At 42.4% G+C, this 23,675-nt stretch overlaps 1 protein-coding gene and 1 long non-coding RNA gene across 7 annotated transcripts in view; both read right to left on the minus strand.

Annotated features, from left to right (window-relative positions):
- Positions 1-23,675, minus strand: part of FNDC3B (fibronectin type III domain containing 3B) — a 359,057-nt gene that overhangs the window by 15,645 nt on the left and 319,737 nt on the right. For all 6 annotated transcript variants that reach the window (XM_045502967.1, XM_045502966.1, XM_045502964.1 and 3 more), the window contains 2 exons: positions 17,050-17,262; positions 3,044-3,210 (listed from right to left, as the gene is read on the minus strand). In XM_045502967.1, coding sequence (XP_045358923.1) covers positions 3,044-3,210; positions 17,050-17,262 — 380 coding nt within the window. The remainder of the gene's footprint in view (positions 1-3,043; positions 3,211-17,049; positions 17,263-23,675) is intronic.
- On the minus strand, positions 17,269-20,860 carry LOC123611246. The gene is made up of 3 exons (XR_006718500.1): positions 20,390-20,860; positions 19,097-20,138; positions 17,269-18,857 (listed from the first exon to the last, which is right to left on the minus strand). It is a non-coding gene; the product is annotated as an uncharacterized LOC123611246 (long non-coding RNA).

Consider the following 23,675-nt stretch of genomic DNA (forward strand, 5'->3'; position numbering starts at 1 on the left):
TAATATAAAAACGGGGGGGGGGACAAAACAGAAGAGATTCATAAATATGGAGAACAAACAGAGGGTTACTGGAGGGGTTGTGGGAGGGGGGATGGGCTAAATGGGTAAGGGGCACTAAGGAATCTACTCCTGAAATCACTGTTGCACTATATGCTAATTTGGATGTAAATTTAAAAAAATAAAAAATAAAACACGGTAAAAAAAAAAAAAAACGGCTTAGCCTGGATTGCATTTTTGTTCTCTTTTTTTTTTTTTAATTTTTTTTTTTTTAACGTTTATTTATTCTTGAGACAGAGAGAGACAGAGCATGAGCAGGGGAGGGTCAGAGAGAGAGGGAGACACAGAATCTGAAACGGGCCCCAGGCTCTGAGCTGTCAGCACAAAGCCCGACACCGGGCTCGAACTCACGGACCGTGAGATCGTGACCTGAGCCGAAGTCGGCCACTTAACCGACTGAGCCACCCAGGCGCCCCGCATTTTTGTTCTTTTTCAAATAGCTATTGAACACGTTGTAGGATTAGGCCCTGAGCTGGGTACTTTGGAGAATTCAAAACATGGACTATAAACCTTGCTTTCTAGGGAATTAAGACCTAGTTGAGGGAAGGGGAGAGCAAGGTTTGAGACAAATACAAAGAGAAATAAAATGTGAGCGAGTTCCAGGGGGAAGGTTTGAGGAGCGGGTGACATGTGAGCTTAAGTCCCAGAGAATGGTCAGCATTGTGAGAAAGCCTGTAAAAGTCAAGTTATCTCATATTTGTATATATTTTTTAGTACATTTTTCACCTACTGGACTCCTAATTCTGGCTTAAAGGAAAATTACATTAGTTTGCAGTAAAGCATGTAAAATGTTACAGAATTTTAAAATATTTTCTCATAGCCTATGCTATCTCTTTACAGCTTAATTCAATATCTGATATTTTTCTACGTTATAACTAGAACACATAACTCCTCTCCGAACCCCCTTATTCTTTAATTTGTAATTACATGAAATTAATTCTTTAGAGGTAGCTGTTTCTATTTGCATCTGTATAGTACTGTTTCGGAAAAATAAAGGTTTTCTCAAAAATGAGTTGCAATTAATTGGCTAAAACCCTAATTAATTTATGGAAAAAATAAGGCTCCCCAGCTTATTATATTATATATATCTATATACCTATCTATATATATAGATATAGATATATAGATAGATAGATAGATAGATACATTATATTTGGAGGACCAAATAGTTCTCCAGCTAAGGTAACAATTTCCTGAACCGACGAGGAAGAAGAAGAAGATCTGACCATGCGGCAGTGTGAGGAGCCTGTCCTTCTGTAGAAAATGTACCATGAAATTCAAGTGCTATCAATTTAGTATTCCATTGTCCACAAAATGAATCTCCACCAACAAACATGTTGAGAGGCAAAATTAGTGGCAGAGAGACCCTTGACAGGGCACCTGGGTGGCTCAGTCGGTTAAGCGTCCGACCTCAGCTCAGGTCATGATCTCATGGTCAGTGAGTTCGAGCCCCACATCGGGCTCTGTGCTGACAGCTCGGAGCCTGGAGCCTGTTTCGGATTCTGTGTCTCCCTTTCTCTCTGCTCCTCCCCCACTCACACTCGGTTTCTCAAAAATGAATAAACCTTAAAAAAAAAAGAAAATTAAAAAAAAAAAAAAAAAAAAAAAAGACCCAGGCCATTTGCTAGTTGGTAAAGGTTGGTAAATGTTCCTCGTCACAACAAATCTATTAAACCCAGTGTGTTCAGGAATCTTCTGTTACAGCTGACAGGCAAAATGCCACCAAGGGGCTGGAGCATTTACTACCCACGTGACCCAGCAAGGCCTTGCATCCATTTATACTAGTTTCTTAGTCACGTGAAAAAGCCATTGCCAAAGAACTTCTGGACTGCTGAGGAGCAGGGAAGCCAGGGAGAAGGTAGCTACCATAAAGTACCCTCGAAAGAGCTACAGGAAACCTTCACAGAATCCAAGCCAGACCTTGACCCAGGCCCTGAGGTGTCTTATCCTCAGTAACGGACCCTACCCTGGTGGTAGCCGACACAGCTCCTCCATGTGGAAGCAGCGAATCCAATGGCCTTGCTCCCGGGGCCACACATATGAAGGACCTTTTTGCACAGGTCGTGCTCATCCCCCTAGCCACCTAAACGATATAGCGACTCACTTTACCCGTGTAAAACCTGGTTCAGGTAAGCTGCCTGTCTGTCCGGCAGCCTCAGGTCATCCTGGGCAGCAGCTGGATAAAGCCACCAGTGCTGCCCACCTTCGCAAAGGCAGCAGGGACCTCCACAAGAATCACCCTATTGGGGAATGAAGGGCAAGGCTGAGGAGGCCGTGAGTGGCTGGGTGGGAGGGCTGAGCCAGACGTCGTCTGCCCTGTCATCTTGCAAGTCAGCTGGGCACAAGGCAGAACTCTGTGGCTGGAAATGGGAGTGCCCAGGGAGAGCCTGGGCAGAGTGGCTTTTGCTCACTCTCCGTGCCCACGAAGGGACCGAGTAAACTAGTCACTGGCAAACCTCAAGACAAATGCTCAAGTTGGTGAGAACACCCTTCCAAAGGACCTCTCCACAGTGGCGGGGGAGGGACAGGCTGATGAATTGCCTGGGTCAGTCTCTAGCCTCCAGGCACCATAGCCATCTGAAGACGGAGGCCAACCTCTGCTCCTCCTGCCAGTCTCTGGGAAGGGAGACTGTCAAACCCTCTGTGGTAAACAGTCACAAGTGCTACCCACACCGGGGTCCACCCTCATTTCTAACCCCAAGTGTGCCACTGGGGTGCATTCCTTTTCTCTGTCCCATCCTCTGCAGGGATGAGGCCACTACATTATTTGCAGTAAACATTTATACAGACCTGAGGAAAGGCCTTAGCGATTCCTCAGAGAACCCATTCCTCAGCCTTCTCTTTCAAAAAGTTGTTTTGATTCTATGTTGTTGATACTAGAAATATTAAGAGAGTACATTTAAGGTCAGAACAGAGCCTCCTACTCCAGGTCCAACATTTCCTTACTCTCATAGAAGAGCCTGCCAGAAACTCATGGCCTACAGACCTTTGATGGTGGGGGGGACGCTCTTGGTTGTGCTGAAAGTGTAGGTTTCTGAGAAGGGCCCTTCCCCAGCCTCGCTCGCCGCCTGGATTCTGAAGGAGTAGCACGTGAATTCCGTCAGTCTCTGGACCTTATAGGTGTGGCTGGGTCCTCTGTAGATGGAAATAAACCTAGAGGAAGGAGCAGAGACCATTAGCCATCTGAACTTTTATTAGTGACAAGAAATCATCACTGTTAACTTACCTTCTACTCTATCCTATAGAGGCAATGAAGTTCATGTTAACTGGGCACCTGAGAAATACGATGTCCTCTTTACCCATGTTTTCCAGATAAATGAGTTTTGGCTAGAAAATTCCTTAAATTTTAACCTTTATCTTTGCAACAGCTTTCAAAGCCCCTTTCCCAAACTAGTAAGAAGACATTTACGATTACAGAGCTTTCAGAAAACAGTTTAAAAGGAGAAAACAAAAATACTTGGCTCAGAATCATCTATCAGGTTAATCAAAATAACAGAAAAACAGCCCAGGTGAACTGGACAGTTTAAACTGGTAGCTTCTGGAGCCTTCTCCTATCTGAACGAGGATAATTTTGTACTTCGCTAATCATTATTTCTATGAGACATAAACATAGAAGGCATGAAGATAAAAAAATAAGGCCTTTGGGGTGCCTGGGTGGCTCGGTTAAATGTCCGACTTCAGTTCAGGTCATGATCTGATGGTTCATGCGTTTGAGCCCCGCATCAGGCTCTGTGCTGACAGCTCAGAGTATGGAACCTGCTTTGGATTCTGTGTCTCCCAATCTCTCTCAAAAATAAATGTTAAAAAAAAAAAAAATAAGCCCTTACATTTTCAAGTGTTTTTCTCCCAGGGTCTTGAAACATTTGTATTTTTACAATGAAATGGGATTACCTAGAACTACTACATACTATTGTCATTTGTCTTTTTATTAATTAAATGTAAAAATTTGGAAATAACTTCCCCCAAATGACCCAGAATTTCTGTAGATTACAGTTTTGAAGCCTGCTGTTCCAGGAACATTTTGGGAACCACTACATGAGTTAACCCAACACACAACCTTGTTGCTACACAGGCCCACGGTTCTCCCAGTTTCCAGTGGTTCGACACAGCATCTGAGGACAATCTGCTGTCTTCAGATACCGTTGGAAGTCGGTCAGAGAGAATCACAATTTAAAATGTCTCGACTCTTAGGCCCATTTAGCTCAAGGGGAAGGCAGAATTTATGAATTCATTTAGCAAACATTTCTTGAACATCTGCTGTGTGCCACACTCTGTGGATTCAAAGACGAGTAAGACCTAATCCTGTGGGCTAGTTGGTCCCGTGTATGTGGTCAGCCTTTCCCTGTGCCAAAGAACAGTCCCTGTGGATAGTTCTAGAGCTTAAACTACTTTTTCAGAAAACCTGTCAGAGTCCATCCTTATTTTAAAACACCCACGCATTCATCAGCCTTTACAATTGAGTTCCTGAGCCCTAGTCATTTCACTATTTAATGTTCCTTCTGCTTTACTGTGTTAAGGAAGCACCTTTTACTGAGGGCTGAACATTTTCAATTTCAGGGAAAGCCAGAGTCCATGCTGAAACCCACAAATACCATGGCAACCTATTTAGTACTCTTGACACATTACCACCTTAATGAAGATACCCTTGCTAATGCTAGAGGCAAACAGCTATTCATTAACTCAGCCTCACCTGGGCCCGAATCTCTAACCAGAGTAATTGCCCTGAGTTATACCACAAAATGGAAGTCATGGTTTAAGGAGTAAAAGTGTTATACTTCCATTACAAACTTGCACTAAGACCTGGTTTTCAAAAGAATTTGGAGAGGTTCAATAGCAACAGTACGGCTTCCCTGCCATGCCCTGATCTAAGGAGACGGTTTCCCTTTGAAAATAAGGTCAATACATCTATCTGGGCAGTAGCACTCACCGTCCCAGAGGAAGGTACTGAAGCAGATTTCACGGCTCTAATTTGATAGTGTAATCTAAATTGGGCTAAGAGCATACACATCAATTTTCAAATACATCAAAATCTGCTTCTGGACTGTTTTTTTTTTTTTTTTTTTCTCTTTCATTTACTGTTTTGCCCTTTTACTGCATTTTAATTTTTTTACATTGCATCCCAATTTATAGAAGCCACCGTGGAAACAGGTGCTAGCAATGAAATCTACAATTTCACTGTTAGAACATTGGTTTGAGTCTGGGGATAATGTTACTTAGAAAAAAGAAAGGCTGCATTTGCTTTGCTTTTAGAAAAAAGCCAGAGTGACTCTGAAGGTTCTAAAGGAGGCTTTCACCGAGAGGATTTCAGGTTTAAGTTTACTCCCCTTGCATTCAGTGAGGGTGCACTTAGGCAGGTGCAGGAGGGAAAGGGGTAGTTCTTTCTCCCTCCAGCCTTTTCTAGAATAAGCATGTGTTTGGTCCTTTGATTTAGCCCTCTATTTTGGCAGTAATAAATCACAACTTGCTTGCTGCCCTGCTTTGTCTGGCTTCCCTCCCCTTATAAAAGGCATGGGAAGAAATTCTGGGGGAAATTTTGTTCTCAAAATGTGTATGGGGATCAATGAAAACGGATGGGGCTAATATGGGGCTAATTCCTAGGTCACATAATTAGCGCACTTAGAGAAAAAGAGGGGACTTGTCCTCTTGGGGCCTGTGTCCTAAGGTGGACACACAGGTCCAAGTCAGAAGGAGCTGAGCAATGAAGTAAGACAGCTGGGCCACTCCCTCCTGAGGACTTCTCCCCACATAGCTCATTCTGATGGGTGACTGAGAGCCACAGGGAGCCATTAAGAGACAGAGACAGCAAGTCTGCAAACTGTCTAAAAATTCATACGTTTCTCACTTTAAAGGTTTCCCGTACCTTCCTTCTTCTTGAAGCAAAAGTGCAAGTGTGAGAGAGTGGGGTGAAGGGAGGAGAAAGACTGGGCACTAATTAATGCTTTTTATAATATGGGACACATTTACACATAGTCCTAATTCCATGTTACCTTACTTTTAACAAAGAAATTTAGTATATGCCTCAGTAAAAAAAAAAAAAAAAAATATATATATATATATAGTTCAATGCTACACGGAAGTAAGTTTGTCAGTCAAAAGCCAAAAATCCTTCACAAAATCTCAGCTCTCCATTTGAGGTTTCTGGAACTAGGACCTTATGTTAACAGCCAATTTGGCACTTTGAGTCTAATCCCAAGGGTTTCGAGAGTTTTGATGTGGAAGACTCAGAGGTAACACTGGTTGTATGCTGCTTCTCCACCCACCTGGGCGTCTGGTATGCTCTTGGTCGATGTGGGTTCCACAAACAGACCAGGTCCTGCAGACTAGGAGCCACCGGCAACTTATTTGGCCTCTTGGTGCCTCAATGTTTTCCTCTGTGCAACAAGGGTAATGCTAGAACCTTCCTCAGAGGACTGGTGTCAGGTGTAAATGGGTTAACCAAAGCGTTTAGACCAGTCCTGAGCTGTACTAACCACTCAGTAGGTGTCAGTCACGATTATTTTATAATGCTAGGAACTTTTAACCAAGAAAGGCCACTCTTCCTTCTGAGAGACCATCTATATCACTCAGGTCTAATACAGAGGTTGTTCTCTTTTCTCCTGGGTAGGAAGTTGGCTGTGTGGTGAGAGAGGCTGCAAACCAGGCATCTGCTTTGGGGCTCGGTCAGTGAGGCTGCTCACCTTCTGGGCCCGGGACCCCTCGTGAGGGTGGGGGTGAGGGGGCGGGCAAGAATAACGTCTTTCCCAATCTGGGTGGGATTCAGTTTGACAGCCCCAGTCCCTACACAGAGTAGGTCTTAAATAAATGCCACTGATCCTGAATTTCTTTCTGTATATGCCGATGGTAGCTTCTGTTTCAAAGAAAGGCCAGCCAAGACAAAATAAGCACACAAGCCAACACAAAAAGAATGGAGTCCCTCTTTTACCGCAATTCTGTCATTATTTTCCATCATTCCAAGAGGCGGGAGAGGAAAGAATCTTCTTCCTTTGGAGCCAGTGATTTATGCCAGTTGCACGGTGGCCTCTCTAGGAGGCTCCGTAGGTTAACGCCCTGTGGCCAGAATCACCCGGGGAGAGATTAAAAGTATTCATCAAATACTTGTTTTACAAAGACCAAGTCAATTTTTTCTTTCCTCAATCTTTTTTTTAATCCACCCTCATTTTAAAATTCATTAATAAGTCAGCCAGAGGCCTTTGGTGATAGAATGGAATATATGCGATGGGTCCTAAGACACAATGACTGAAGGCTACATATTTCACTGCAACCAAGGATTCAGCACTTAGAGCATGTCTTTGCCATGAAAAGAGGAGGAGAGTAGCCCTTCAGCTTTTCTGATCCTTCTCCCTCCCTCTTATATTTAGGCAGTCCAGCGTCAGTGTTTGGGCTCCATATGTGCTCATGTACCATAGGGCCTGGGACAAGAGTCACCACTAGAGGCCAACGGGAGTCCTGTTGTCTTGGTGGCCCTGATCCATACTATTTTAGCGTGCACTGCCCGAGCCTGGGGAAAGGGATATCCCTGGAATGGGAGAAAAATCAACCGTGAATGGGGAGGATCTGGAGCAGCTGGGGTGCCTACATCATCAAAAGATGGTCAAAAAAAACCTCTCACCAAGGCCCCAATCCTTTGATTTCCGAAGGTGAGAGCGTGGCCCGGGCAATCAGCGATGCACTATGTGGAGAGTCTGCTGTGCCCTGGGCCACTCCCCTGGTCTAGGCTGCCAGTAGAAACTGGACCACTCTGGGCTTCTCCCCGAGTCGTCCCCCTCTCCCCCTCCTGTTGGTGGGCAGTGGTGGAGCACAGGGACTTGGACCCAGGAAGACTGGATGCAAACCTCAGCTCTGCCCCTTACTGCCCCACCACGCGCCCCTGCTAAGCATCAGTTCTCCCATCTGCAAAACAGGGACAGTATCTGCCTCTTAGGTTGTTTTAAGTGTCAAATGCAGAAATGTGGGTACAAAGCTCAGCATGGAATCCAGTACCTGGTAAGAGTTCAACACACGGTGTCCGAGTCAGGCTAAAGTGCCCTGAGGACAGCAGGTCTCTCAACTCCTGCCACACGGGCCTCTCTCCAGGTTACTGTGGCCATCACTGGCTCATGTCCCAGCAGGAATAGGTCCATATGAATTTGTGATGTTCTGCTGCATCTGCTGTGGCCTACGTTAGACACATAGCTCTCCCACCATGTAAGTTAATCTACTTGAAATGTTCACACTGTTATTGTCATTACGTGAACATTCCAGTGCTACAGCAATGCAATGAAACATGTATAACAGGTGGCGTGGTTCCTGGAACATACTACATGCTCAGTAAAATCACTGAGTAGTTTTAGTATCGGTTCAGGCTAAAGCATATGTAGCCACAAGGACCCCTGTGGAATCATAGCTCCTTAAAAGTCATCTTGGCACCGTGGGCCTATACTGGCATGGCCTCTGAGGGGCCTTCTACTCTGTGTTCAATCCCTGCTGCCCATGGCCATGTGCTTTTGGTGGCACCAACCATATGACCCCAGACTCCTGTGAAGAGCAAGTAAGAGAAGAGGTATGGAAACACCCATGCAGCTGCCCCACTGGCTCAGGAGCTGAAGAGACAAGGGGTAGTAACACTCTTTGCAGTCCGCAGACTTGAGGTTGAGTTTAGGTTCAAGAGCCTGGTGATTGACCATGGACTCTATAGCCAGGTAAGCTATTCCCTTCTCTGTAAAATGAATATGATTACAGTGCCCCCGCCCCAGAGGTTGTTGTGAGAGAATCAAATGGCATAATGCGGGGAGAACTCATTACGAAATGCATAGCACCTGTGCTAATACTAATACTAATGTTACTAATCACAAAATGCCAAGGTTTATGAATGATTTACCTTGTTTCTCCACATTGGAGAAGCCTGAAGGATGTCCCCAGAATGGCATTCTTTACTTATACTCCCTTAGGCTTTCCTGGACCAGAGAGAAAGCTGTGCATATGAATACCATCCATCCCGTCCTGAGGAACCCAGGCCGAGAACTGCCGCTGACAACAGATGAAGACAGGGGCAGTGGGGCCTATCAGTGCTGCCCATTAGTGGGAATTTGGGCATTTTTACTTAGAGGAAGGAAAAAATGGGAAGAAATGCTCTCTTGTACTAAAAATATTTACTTGGAAAGGGAAACATAAACAAGGCAGAAGGTTGGGTGGGTCACTGAAAGTTTACAGTCGAAATGGATTCTTTATGGCTCTGCCTCCAACTTGCTTCGGCGTGGACGGTAATGTCTTGAAACTAAACACTTTTGTGGTAACAAGCACACATGGGGTTTAATGTTGCCAATTTAACACTGATTTATGAAAATGTTTTACATATCTGTGAATACAAAATGATTCTGCTTATTCTGCTGGCCTATCAGAGTACTCCAGGGTTGGTACAAAGACGTACAAAGACCTTGGCCACAGTGCATAGTCTGTTGCCTTCGCTATGAACTTGGACAAGTTGATAACTCTCCAGGCTGAGTTCCCAGACGTTTGGGATAATAATGTCTTGTTCACCTGGCAGGGATTTTTAGGAGATCCAAATGAGGGGAACAAGTAAATTCTATGATTTCTTATTAATTATACACTAGGAAGGCAAAACAGCAGATTCTTGACGTTTTCAAGAAGTTCTAGGGGAAGGCTGTCCTTTTAACCTCAGTATTCTAGGCTTCAACACATTGTGAAAGATGACTTTTTTACACTGACAGGCTACTGAGGGAAGAAATTCAGACATGTTACATCTTTGAATATTTATTTTAAATCATTTTAGAGTAAAATGATGATATATAAAGAATTTAATTTTAAACTCAATTTCCTTAAAAGTTTTGTACACCTCCCCCCCCCCCTCCTCAAAAAAATCCAAAAATGCCATGGACAGCTCATAACTTAAATTTGCAGCACAAAATGAGATGACACTAAGGATTTTGTGTTTACTATCTGTTGCTGCTACCTTATAATCCCAAGGTCCATTACAGGCTAACAGCAGCTCATTAATATTAACTCCTCAAAATGATCTACTCTGCTGACCTAAAATGGACTTAGTCTATTAAAGGCTGCACATTTTGAAACCCGTCCTACAATAGCACAAATCAACAGCTGTTAATAAGCTCAGGACAGCTATTTTCCTTAACAATGACATGCCATTGCCTTCATTCTTTCTTAATTTCCCAGGGCTGCATGGACTATGTATGTGCGTCTGTGAGAGAGAATCTCCTACGTTACTGAAGCCATGTTTGGGAATGGAGAATGTTCAAAACAGGAATGGATAGTATGTGTCCTCATTCTACCAAGAACACCGAGTCCTGTTATGCCTACGCAGGAGCAGATGGAAGCAGATGGCATCATGCGGGGACATCTGAGGCAGGGAAGGTGCATTTCCTAAACCGGTTTTGATGTTGGTGAGCGTCTCCATTTGCAGACGAAGCACCCAAGTGTCGAGGATTTCCGAAAGACCAACGCGAAAGCAGTTGCTTTCCTCCCTGCACGTTCTCAGCTGCATATGTGCCTATCCGTTTGTGAGTGCTCCAGCTGCAACACTTTTTAGTTAGGTTTCGTTTTATGCTCCTTTTCGAAGAAATAACATGTCCATACAGCTATTGATGAGACTCCACGTAGAAGAAAAGAAAATGCTTTTTTTTCAACTTTTGTTGTTCACACTGTACTTCGTTATTGATATATTAAAAAGGAGATTTATTTACTTTCAAATAAAGGGTCTCAGGATGAAGACCACCTGAGAACCCTGAAACATCCCATTCTTCTACTTTCTTTGCAGGGAATCTTATCTTCAAGGATACTCTTTGCAGAGTCTTCCAGATGTCTGTTTGTCTACTTCTATTTTAATGGGCTTGTCTCAATCTGATCTGATTTAGGAAAAAATACTGAGAAAAATGCTACCCAACTCCGTTCTATTTATTTATGTTTCAAGTAGATAAAAATTCTATTTTCAAATAGAAAAAAAAAAAAAAAAAAACAAAACAACAAACCCGTAATCAATTTTTTACTTACGGTGCCATTAAGATCTCCAATGGTTCGTTTACGGTCACTTACCTCTCCCCATAACTGACATTTCAGCCTGAAACTGACTAAGCCAGCGGTACTTTTTATTTTTGAGGCTCTTTTGAGACATGAGAATGTTTTTTCCCCATCAGTCAGGGACTGGAGACAGGCATCATCAGTTCCAATTTGTAAAGGGAAAAACTAAGGCAAAAAGAAGTTAAGGGATACGCCTCTAGCCATCTAGAAACTCAGTAACAACTCTGGGATTACAAATAAGAGATTTGACACCCCCGTGGAGAACCACAATTGCCTTCCGGTGACTGAAGATAAATAAAAGTGTCATTTATCCAACAAGGGTGATCATGTGTATCAGGACAATTCCAGAGAAGCCAAGGAAATGAATACCATGGGTCTGTGTGGGCCCTGAGCTAGTTGCCTTACATCTATTTAATTCAGCAATATGCTCTGAGAAACAGAAGCAGGGGTTTGTTCTATAATAGGCATACATTAAGAAAGTTCACTTCTCCCGTAGTGCTCATATACCCTGGAGACTTTTATTAGTTGCCTAATGTGTATTTTTTCAGGGATTCATTATGTAGATTATTTTCTGTCCCTCTCTAACAATAAATAGTCCGTCATAATGAACACATTAACAAAGCCCTCCAATTTTGCCTGCTGTAAGGAAAAGTGTCACGGGCACAAGGGCTGAGTTAAATGGAGAGCAACTGGTAATGATCCACTCTATTAGAGCCCTCTCTCCCAACCCCTTTTGCTGGAAATATATTGGCTTTAAAATACACTGGCCATCTGACTAAACCTGAACAACAGAGTAGCCATAAATGCATTCCTGGAACTTAAGTTCCCCTCGCCTCGGTGCTGTGTACAATTATCAAGAACATGGACCCATAAGGGTCAGGACGAGAATCAGCATCAACTCAAATTCTGTTAGGGCAACATAACGTTTCATTTCAATAACACAGACAGATGCATCTTCAAAATCATCAGTACAGCGTTACAATCTTAAAATGCATGAGCTGATCTTGTTATTCTAATCCCTGTATTAGGTTAATGCAGCATTATGAAAATGTTTACTTTGGGTGTGTATTTTTCTTGCATACACAGGAACCAAAGACATTCGGATCTTCTGTGCCAGATTTGCTAAGCATAATAGACTTCATCACTCTACGGCCAAACTAATGTAATTTGTGCTTTTCTGTTGAAATCAAATAAAATCTCTTGTGCTATCTGCTCGTTGTTTCCCATTAACTTATTTTCTCAGCAGGTAAGTTCCTTACAGGTAGCCACATACCTCAAAAGACTTAGCACATTATAGTAATTCAAGAAAACAACAACAACAACAACAACTGTGATTGAGTGATTATAATCTAACTATTAGGGATAAACTTAGTCCTATAAATATAAAGCACTGCTTTGAAGCTGCTGCATAAATATGTAGTCAGTGCCCTTGGAAAGGGAGACTTGTGAGTCAAAAGCTTGAACACATGGAAAACAAATGTGCCATTCAAGGGGAAAAGAATATTCAATGTAGCAAGTCCAGGTGACCCAGATGAATTCTAGGTTGACTTACCTTGAGACAAGGACTTGGGCAAGATGCCCTTTTGGGATCCCTTCTATTTACATGAAATAGCTCCAAACTTAAAAAGAGCCATGTGTAAAAGAACCAGAATAGAAAGAGACACTTAGTTGGAGAAAAAACCAAGGGCACATTTCTGTGCTTTGGAGGTTGTATCCTTGGTTTCCACCCAATCCTGAGTCTGCACCACCCATCTCTAACTGAAGGCTATTTTGCATGAGATTATAAGATCAGGACCCCTTTATGACTCACTCAACCTGCTACCATCTCTAAGAAGCATTCTCTGCTCATTTCATTTTAAGCTTAAAATCATAATAATCATGAGTTAAATCAACTTATCAAAACCCATTTTTTTTTTCATCTAGATGGTGGAAGGCTTTGATAGAAATCCAATCAGCATAGAAAATATTTCATTTTTTATTAAAAAACTAAATAATGTAGAGGGTGGCGCTTGGGTGGCTCAGTTGTTTAAGCGTCTGACTCAATTTCGGCTCAGGTCATAATCTCACAGTTGTGAGATCAAGCCCTGCATCGAGCTCTGCACTGAGCAGGAAGCCTGCTTGGGATTCTCTCTCCCCCACCTCCTCTCTCTCTGCAAACCCTCCTGCTTGCTCATACTCTCTCTCAAAATAAATAAATAAACATTAAAAAAAAAAAAGATTACTGTAGATAAAAGCTCTCAGTGCTTGGTGCTTTGTAGGTGTTCAACAAATAGAAGTGTGCTTTAGGACGTTTGAAAATATATTTTTGGCTCAACATTATACTTAGATATCTCTGGCTCATTTCAGATTTTTTGATTGAGGGGTATATAAACAAATATAATAAACCAGCACATTGTAGATGTAAAACCTTAGGGGTTTAGGGGTGTGAGACATTAAGTGGTTGCCCTAATAAAGAAAGTTAGCATCTTTCTTATTATTTACTTATTTGTCAAAAGCAGAGACTAGAATGTGAAGAAAAAAGAGATAACATGCTGAGACACCCTTTTGTAATGGGTCTAGCTCACAAATGATATACAAATATTCAGTGCTTTAAGGTGAAAAAGGTGGGAAGGAACTCTGCATTCAATCTTCTAGTTTAGCCTCTATTTTATGGATGAGAAGAGAAAGAAAGACCAATAGTTTAGCAGTCAAATCAAACTCTTTAATTTTATAATTACGAAGCATGGAGTTACTAATTTTCATTGTGCTTCTGTTGCAAAAATTTTTTTAAATGTTTATTAATTTTGAGAGAGCATGTGCAATCCTGCACCTGTGTGCAGGAGTGGGGTAGGGAGGGAGGGAGGGAGGAAGGGAGGGAGAGAGAGAGAGAGGGAGAGAGCGAGAGAGAGAGAGCGAGAGAGAGAGAGCGAGAGAGAGAGAGAGAGAATCCCAAGCAGATTCGGTGCTTCCAGAGCAGAGCCTGGAGTGGGGCTTGATCCCATGAACTGTGAGATCATGTCCTGAGCTGTAGTCAAGAGTCAGATACTTACCTGACCGAGCCACCCAGGTGCCCCCATTGCAAAATGTTTTAAGAGTAACATTACTTTCATACTGACTAGGACAACTGTCCGACTCACATTGCCAGCTCTCCTTTCCAGTGCCCACAACGGCTGGTGAGTAAAGTAAATTAAAACCACAATTAAGTCTATCTCTGGTTCTCACCTTGGCCACAAGCAAGACACACAATATTTTTGACACATCCATAATAAGAACTCATTAGTGGCTAATGAAATCAGTGCATACGCTAAGGAATACGTATACTTTTCCCAGAAGTCCCGACTAGAAATCACTCTGGCAACAAGTTTAATGGAAAAGCTGGTCCTTGAAAGAAGATACTTTCAAACGGACAAGCCAGGTCCAAGTCCTAAAGAACCACAAGGAGACCAGAACTGACAAAAACCACGCTAATCACAAGAATTATAATGTATCCTAGCCAGATGATTTCTCCCCAGTCCTCATGAGTCAAGATCCAAAGTTAAATAAAGGCTTGGATTTGAGGGGCCAATCGACACAAGAGCTCAGTTTCAGGACACTGAGGAAGGTCATCTTCAAACTCAAATTAGGCCAAGTTTCATCCTATTTAATCATAGGAAAATTATTCCACAAATAGAATGAGAATTTATTATGCTCTATACTCCCATCACTTTAATAACTTTCTGAGAGCACTGACAAATCTAATTTAAAAAAGATAAATTTGGACTCCACATCATAAAATTAAGAAAAATACTGCTCCTAATGGTTGGTTTTCTTAAATCGCCATTTAAATTTAGGCAAGTCATTTATTGATTAACAATGCTAACTTTGGGCCTCCTTTTTTTTTTTTCTTTTTCAAAATAGCACAAATTGATTACTACATTCTACACTGTTTTCTGTCTGGCATATTAAAATGTCTCATACTCATTCAGATTGGTGTTCATGGAACTTTTGTTCTGAGCATCTGTACAGTTCTCCATACGAGGCGCCCAAGGCGGATACCCCACAAAGGGCAGGGCTGCTGCAGGATGCACCCAGCTGGTTTGGAGCAGAGCCTTCGCTCTCCCCACCTTTCTGGAGGTAACAGTAGAGGCAACTGCATGAGGAGTTAGGAAGCCCCCAATTCTGCTGCCAACGTCAGTGTTTCCGGACTTCACTTTTTCTGAAGCAGTACAACTAGAAGACAGTCTCTAATGAAGATTCTATCATCAAAGGATGCCAAAAGCCCAAGGAAAAAACAAAGGCTTGTTTGCAAATTTCCCCAAATGCTAGCTTCAAATATTTACCAGGGTTTCTGTTAGTCCATAATTCGTGTTCTTGCCAGCCCTCTCTAGTCGAGGAATCCCCTGCGAGTAAAATAATGAACCCACAAACACGCATCCAAAGGTACAAAGCACAGTTAAGATGAATGATCTTGTCTATGAGTGAGGATGCATTTAACCTCTAATGAACCTACCAAAAGCAGCCTCATTTTCTCTGTGCTTTCTACACCAGGACTAGTTTCCAATAGATGATCATTTTTGTTCTTCTGTAGTCAAATTACTGGCTTTGACAGGTCCTTCAGTCCAGTTCAAACATCACCTGTTTCAAAAAGCCTTTCCTGGTCTTTGCAACCCGATGGTCTCTGCCTCCTCCAACGTCCCAGAGCATTTTTCTCCAATGGTACTAAAGTTCTGAGACCATCTGTGGGTTGATACTATGCGTCTGCAGGCAGGGGCTTGTTTTTCCTTGATCTTGGTCTCCACTGAAGGCCTACCTCATAAAATGCCTGCCACACAGGACTCCACTGCACTGAGATGAATCAAAGTTCTTGAGTAGAGTGGGGGGTGAAGACTGGACAGCGGTTTCTGTGCTAACTAAACCAATTCCCTGTGTAAAGGAGCAGGAGCTATAATGCATAAAGTGGAAAGGACAGGAATGTTTTTGTGTTTAGCAGATAGGCCAAAGGGAAATAGCAGCGCGGGTCTGTTCCAGCAGGGTGTCTTGGATTTATGGTCACCTCCCACCTCCTTCACCTGATTCTCTGATTTGGACTTCTGGTAACAGAACAATTCTGCCATCATTGCCTCTTACTCTGCATCTGAATTATTCCTAATACAGTTCAGAGGCCCACCTTCTGATGGGCCATTTTCAGAGGAAATGAAGTTAGGTTAAATAAATACTAGGTGAAAGGCTGGCTTTGATTTCTGTGGCCAAGAGTATTTTCCTGGGCATGGAGTCTTATAAAGAATCTCCTGTTTGCTCTGGCTAATCTGATACTGTGTTGCCCATAGTTACAGAATACAATCCCCATCTGTACATCACCACAGCTATTTCGGATTGGTAAACATGATTGTCCTGATGGTTACTGAATATTTAAAAAGCTAGCATCTCTTCCTAAGTCTCATTTCCCTCTGCACTTGTGACTGATCTAACGCTATAACATAGCATGGGCTTGCACATGACAATTTTATTTTTAGATAATTTCTCTCCGTTATCTGGCTCTATGAAAGAAAAAAAACAAACACACAGATTATGACTTGCAGGCAAATCAGGATCTTCAGAATGTTAGTTTAGAAAATCCCAGATGGAGGGGCCCCTGGGTGGCTCAGTCAGTTAAGCGTCCGACTTCAGCTCAGGTCATGATCTCACTGTCTGTGAGTTCGAGCCCTGCATCGGGCTCTGTGCTGACAGCTCAGAGCCTGGAACCTGTTTCGGATTCTGTGTCTCCCTCTCTCTGCTCCTCCCCTGCTCATGTTCTGTCTCTCTCTGTCTCAAAAATAAGTAAACGTTAAAAAAAATTAGAAAAAAAAAAAGAAAATTCCAAATGGAGAACGGAGGTCCACGATGCAGGACCCCAATACACAGGAAACCTTTCAACGGGAGGAAGAGTGTTTTATTAGACGACAGGTGAACAAGTAAGGATTCATTCGGACAGAACCGCCCCCTGCACCCGCCCCGCCAGCTCACCTCTTGTTTCTGTCTTCCAACTGCAGTGTGTACACCATGTGAGCGGCTGTGTGGGTCTTGGTGTTACTGTCTCCCCACTTCAGCTTCAGGCTCTGGGGCCCCGCGGCAGCACATTCAAGCCTCGGAGGCAAGGGTGGCAATGGCCGAGTTTTTGCCCTAATGAACTGACTAAACGGTCCAGCTCCAATTTCATTGACGGCCTGAATTCTGATCCTGGAAAAAGGGAAAAAATACACACGTTGCAGCTGAAGATGTGGCAATTCCTCACTGGAAGTAGACACTTGTGGAGTATTTCTTCTGCGCCCCTAAAACTGTACCATGGAATAACGAAAAATAAGCCAATGTAATTCAAGACAAATAGAGAATAGGGCAGCTTGGGCAAACAGATTTCGCTCCCCCTTCCAAAACGCAGCAAAAATTGAGCAGTTAGCAAGATACTTCTTAGCCCTTTAATTTAAAAAAAAAAAAAAAAAGGGGAAAAAAAAGTCTGTTGTCTGAGGGAACACATCCTAAAGATGTGCTATTGTATTTTGTTCTAAGCCACATGTTACCTGCCTCAGAGTCACTTTTGGAAGTGAGTGGGCTGTAAAGAAGAAATGAAATAGGGAAGCAAAGGAATTTCCTTTAGGGTTTACAAAGGGCAGAAGCTCTTCAACAGGGCATGTCTCCAGCTTTGCCCAACCACCTCTGCTAGTCCAGAACCACATAAGCGCGCAGGCACTGCTGGTAATGGGCTGTCACTCAGCTGTCTGTATCTGAATCGCAACTGCATGTTTGCAGCATGCAGTGTTATGGATAATAAAGATGCCTTAACACTGTCCTCACGGTCTGTGAATTTAAAATCAAAGAGAGTTAAAATTAATAAATAAAATAATATCCTATTATTCCTCTTTTCCTCGCGCCTCTGTTTCCTTCCTAGTTGACTGAAACAGCTCTCCAAGGCCTTCATACAACAAACACATGGATGGCACTGCCCCAACCTCATTCTCGACACCGCTCCCCGCGGTGACTGCATGTTCTGGAAGCTTGTTTCCTCCAGGCATTTGGCGGCCCGCACACCCCTGGTTCAGGCTTTCCTCCTCTGCTTCTCAGACCTAAGTTCTGACACCACCTCCCCACCGCCCTCTGTTCCTCTTCTCTTTTTCTGCACGGTACGGACAGTTCTCTCAATAGTCTATTTCCATGGCTCCACCCACTTGGAAGACCACTCACTCCCAGCTCTGCCTTTCCACCTCTTCATGCCCCACTCCTGGCCTCCAGCAGAAACCTCCACCCAGGACCCTCGCTAGGTACACAAGCAACTTACCGAGCTGACTGAGCAGTGTGGGGTCGCTGGTTCTAAAAGTGTGCACACATTCAAAACAGTGTTTCAAAGCACATGATAATAATAAAACATAGAGCCAGAGATAAATTCTTAGGAAACCGATCAATTTGAAACATTCTCATAATTTAGTTTTATGTGTTTCTCTTTTACAGCAATTATTGCTTACACATAGAAAATACTATTTAGGTACTACAATACCTAAATTCATCTTGGGATCTCCAATTCGCATTAATTCTTCAAATTTAAAGATTACATAATTCAGCACGTCAGTCTAACAATATGCCTGTAGACAGCTGACAAGGCAAAACAAACAAACAAACAAACTCCTCAGATTAATGACAGGTGAGAGGAAGCAAGCACGCCCTACCCTGTACCCTGTCTCCCCCACTGAACGTGGCAATAAACCTGGAGAAAATAAATGGAGCAGCTATTTAACAACTCCCAAAAAGCAAACAGTAGCTGGAGGATTTGGTGAAATATTTACCTTTTTTTTTTTTTTTTTAATTTTTTTTAACGTTTATTTATTTTTGAGACAGAGAGAGACAGAGCATGAACGGGGGAGGAAGGTCAGAGAGAGGGAGACACAGAATCCGAAACAGGCTCCAGGCTCCGAGCTGTCAGCACAGAGCCCGACACGGGGCTCGAACTCACGGACCACGAGATCATGACCTGAGCTGAAGTCAGATGCTTAACCGACTGAGCCACCCAGGCGCCCCAATTTACCATTTTTTAATTCATTTACCATTGCATTTACCATCTTTTCCCCTCTATTATCCCCCAAACTGGACTCAATGCAGTCTGAAATCCAAAGGCAGACATATGCATGGACTGAGGGCTCTGGGGGAAATGCGGTTCAAAGAACGGGGTTTCTGGAAGCTCAGAGTGAATGGGGAAATTCCTCATTCTTTTTTTTTTTCCTGCATTCTCTCACTCCCCAGTCCTTAGACAATTCCTTCATATTAATAGCCTAAAGAAGAAAAAACACACGCTCATACGAATTGGTACAGAAAAAGCACCTGATGAAATCCAACGTCTATTCATCACAAAAATTCTCAGAAAACTAGGGATAGAAGGAAACTCTCTCAATCGGAAAAGGGCATCTATAGAAACACCTACAGGTAACCTTATACTTAACGGTGAAAGACTAAATAATTTCTAAGATTAGGGACAGTGCAAGGATGTCTACTTTCAACACTCCAAGTCAACATCATGGACTAGAAGTCCCAGCCAGCGGCAGAAAAAATGGCACAAAGAAAGAAAAGAACTGAACTACAAGACTCTGCTGACAATTTTAAAGAAAATCTAAATAGAGAGAGACATTCTGCGTTCATGAATTGGAAGGCTACACAGAAAGAAAAGGTCAGTTTGCCCCAAAGTGATCTATAGATATAATGTAATTCTACGAAAATTCCAGCAGGATTCTTAGCAGATCTAGAGAAATTGATTCTAAAAGTTATGTGGAAAGGCAAAAGAGCTAAAATTACCAAACACAAAACTGGAAACTAAGAATAAAGTTGAAAGAATCACACTTTTTGACTTAGGACTTACTATAAAGCTACAGTAATCAAGACAGTGTGGTACTGGTAAGAGACAGACACATGGATCAATATGAGAGAATACAGACTCCAGAAATAGATCTACACAAATATGAATGATTGATCTCTGACAAAAGTGCAAAAGTAATTCAACGGAGAAAGAATAGTCTTTTTAACAAATGGTGTTGGAACAGCTGGTTATCAGTAGGAAGACAAAACTCAATCTAAACCTTCTAGACTTGGGGCGCCTGGGTGGCGCAGTCGGTTAAGCGTCCGACTTCAGCCAGGTCACGATCTCGCGGTCCGTGAGTTCGAGCCCCGCATCGGGCTCTGGGCTGATGGCTCAGAGCCTGGAGCCTGTTTCCGATTCTGTGTCTCCCTCTCTCTCTGCCCCTCCCCCGTTCATGCTCTGTCTCTCTCTGTCCCAAAAATAAATAAACGTTGAAAAAAAATATATAAAAAAAAATAAAATAAAATAAACCTTCTAAACTTAACTAAATTCTAAACTTAATTCAGAATGGACCATAGATCTAAACATAAAACGTAAAATACAAAACTTTTAAGGAGAAAACAGAAGAAAATAAATAGTACTTGTTACCTAGAAATAAGGGAAGAACCATACCATGTTGTCAAGGATAAAGAGGCACTACAGCTCTCATATATTGCTAGTGAGAGTGCATAATGGTACAGCCACATTGGAAAAACGGTTTTCCTATCAAATTTTTTATTAAGCTTCACACACCTGTGCGACCCAGCAATCCCACTCCCTGTTCTTTGGAGAAATTAAAACTTATGTTCATACAAAACTGACACACAAATATTCACAGCAGTTCTATCCACAATCACCCCAAACTAGATAAATATTTGCCTCATAGTTTGGAATGTACCAAATACTTATCTCTGATAAAGTACAGTAAAAATTCCATTAGAAAGAACTGGACTTTTCCCAGATTCTAATATACAAGGGGCTGTCTCAGGTCTCTTGTAGATAGTGCAAAGTAAGTCTCTCAATATAACTTCAAAAGATTAAAATAAACTCTTTCTCACCTCTCAATATGAATCTTGTAGTTTTATGGTTTTAATACAAGAGGTTTTTTTTCTATGATTGGAAAATAAGAAATTTTTCTGCAACTGGAGAGGAAAAGTCTTTTAAAAAGAGGTCATCATGATGGTTGGAATTACTACCACTTTTCCCTTCTTAGGAAAAGGGAATTAAGCCAGACATTAAGTTGCAGTCTTTCTTCAAAGGTGTAACAAATTTCCTGACCAACAGCGTTTATATTAATGTCTTTCTACTGTCCAGACTGTCATTCCTTCCCTTTATTATAGTACAGCTATTCCTAGAGTCCAGAGTTCAAGATCCTTTCTTCTGTCTACTTGCTCAATATCCTCCAGAGCCAAGCTCACCTTCTGTTCCAGGTGAACCTACTGCTTTGTTCTGTGCAGCCCAAACAGCCCTTCAGTACTCTAATAAACAATAGGAAGGAAGGTAATCGGTTGCCTAAGATTGTTATTCCGCTCAAGAAAAAATATCCTGAATCATTTAGAAGAACGAAAAATGAGTTTACAAATGAATTTACAAAGAAGCCAATCCTTCTAGGTGTTACTGGTTCCCTGGCCATAATTTGGAGGGAGGAAAAACACAGATGGTGTCAGCAAATTACTCGAGTTCTAACAAGGCCACACGCTTGAGTGCCCAGCGCAGCGCACCCCTCACGGACGCTCATAGTTTCTTCACTGTGAGAAAGGCAGGGCAGTCTCAAAAGAAGTCAGAAGAATCATTAAGTGCATAAATTAGCACTCTGCAGTTCACCAAAGTGCTCTTGGCCACCTTGAATCCTTTTCTGGCTGAATCAAGATACAAAATAAATGTAGATTTACTCTTCGATTCCTTTTGTAAATTCACTTATTATCTCAAAGCCTCTATGACATTTTCATAGGTATCGTATTCCTTACATTTGAAGTTCTATGGTTCTCTGACCTTTTACTACTGATACATATTTGGTAGGCACATAATCTTAGCCTTAAATACACACATAACACCACCACCACCACCACCACCACCACCACCAAAATACTTTTTAGCAGTGAAGCCTCCTTGGGAATCCTGCTCATCACTTTGGTGTGACCTTGGGGAAATTACCTAATACCTTTGAGTAAGGGTTTCCTTATTTATCAAATGGGTATAGCAATACCTTCGCTGCATTTACAAAGTTGGCTATGTAGTTAAGATAAGATATATAAGAAGCATTCTCTATTTTTAAATATTTTCTATTTCACCATTCGGCCAGAAAAGGATTCAAGGTGGCTCAAAGCACTCTGGTGAACTTCAGAGTGCTAATTTATGCACTTACCATTCTTCTGATTTCTTTTGAGACTGTCCTTCCCTTCTCACAGTGAAGAGCGTCCGTGAGGGGTGCACTGCGCTGGGCACTCAAACGTGTGGCCTCGTTAGAACTCGAGTAATTTGCTGACACCATCTATGTTTTTCCTCCCTCCAAATTATGGCCAAGGAACCAGCAACACCTAGAAGGTCTGGCTTCTTTGTAAAGCATCCTCAGGAGGCGAGGGGGAGGCACAGAGCTCAGAGACAGACGGAAGTGTTAATATCCAGCACGAGCAACACCTAGAACTGGCTCTGTTCAGAGGACTGTGCTCTGGAGCAGGAGCAGTGTTTCCTCTTGCTTTTAGAGATGAGAATACTGCAGCTAAACGCAGAGAGGTTAAACGACTCAACTTGAAAGGCACAGCCGTTCTAGGTGTTGAAGCCTGGATGTGATATGCACAATAGTACCCCTAATTTCTAGCCTGACTCCATGAGGTAGGAATTACTCTGTTGTATAAGTGAAGGAAATGAGGCCTGACTAGGTTCAGCCATGGGCACTACTCTACACAGCAGATACAGGTTAGATCAAAGTGCGAACCTCATCTTTTTAGGCTCAAAGTCTTTTGTGCATTCTGGCATGCTATACTCTCCTAGTTGAACCAAACACGGTGTCCAAACAAAAGGGAATTTTAATTCAAATCACACTTTCAGTTCAACAACTGCCGTTCACCAATCAAGTGAGCATCTAGGATAGTTAATAAATTTGTTTTCACATTATTACATCAACTTTTGGCCTCAAAGTCAACTACTTACATTTTTTTTAACTTTTTTTTTTTTTAACTTTTATTTATTATTGAGAGACAGAGACAGAGCATGAGCAGGGGAGGGACAGAGAGAGAGGGGGAGACAGAATCCGAAGCAGGGTTCAGGCTCTGAGCTGTCAGCACAGAGCCCGAAGCAGGGCTCGAACCCACCAACTGTGAGATCATGACCTTAGCTGAAGTTGGACACTTAAACAACTGAGCCACCCAGGCGCCCCGTCAACTACTTACATTTTAAAATACATCAACTTATCTACAGTTTTCCGCATAGCCGATGCACTGAACTAACACTATTTAGTTCTAACGATAAAATAACACTAAAAATTGAAATACAACCGAGAACTGATTAAATAAAGTGAGGCCATGGGGCGCCTGGCTGGCCCAGTTGGTAGAGCATGCAACTCTAGACCTCATGGTTACGCGTTCAAGCCCCATACTGGGTGTAGAGATTACTTAAAAAAACAAAAACTTAAGAAAATAATGAGACCATATCTTCTTGCACTCTAGTAAAAATATTACATACTCTGAGCCCAGGAGAACTGAGAAAACTAAACAAGGACTAAGGTAGTTGCTGTTTGTTTTGTTTTGGGGTGAAAAATACTGTGTGTGAAAATACTTTT

This window comes from Leopardus geoffroyi, chromosome C2 (genome assembly GCF_018350155.1).
Source record: "Leopardus geoffroyi isolate Oge1 chromosome C2, O.geoffroyi_Oge1_pat1.0, whole genome shotgun sequence".
Taxonomy (NCBI): domain Eukaryota; kingdom Metazoa; phylum Chordata; class Mammalia; order Carnivora; family Felidae; genus Leopardus; species Leopardus geoffroyi.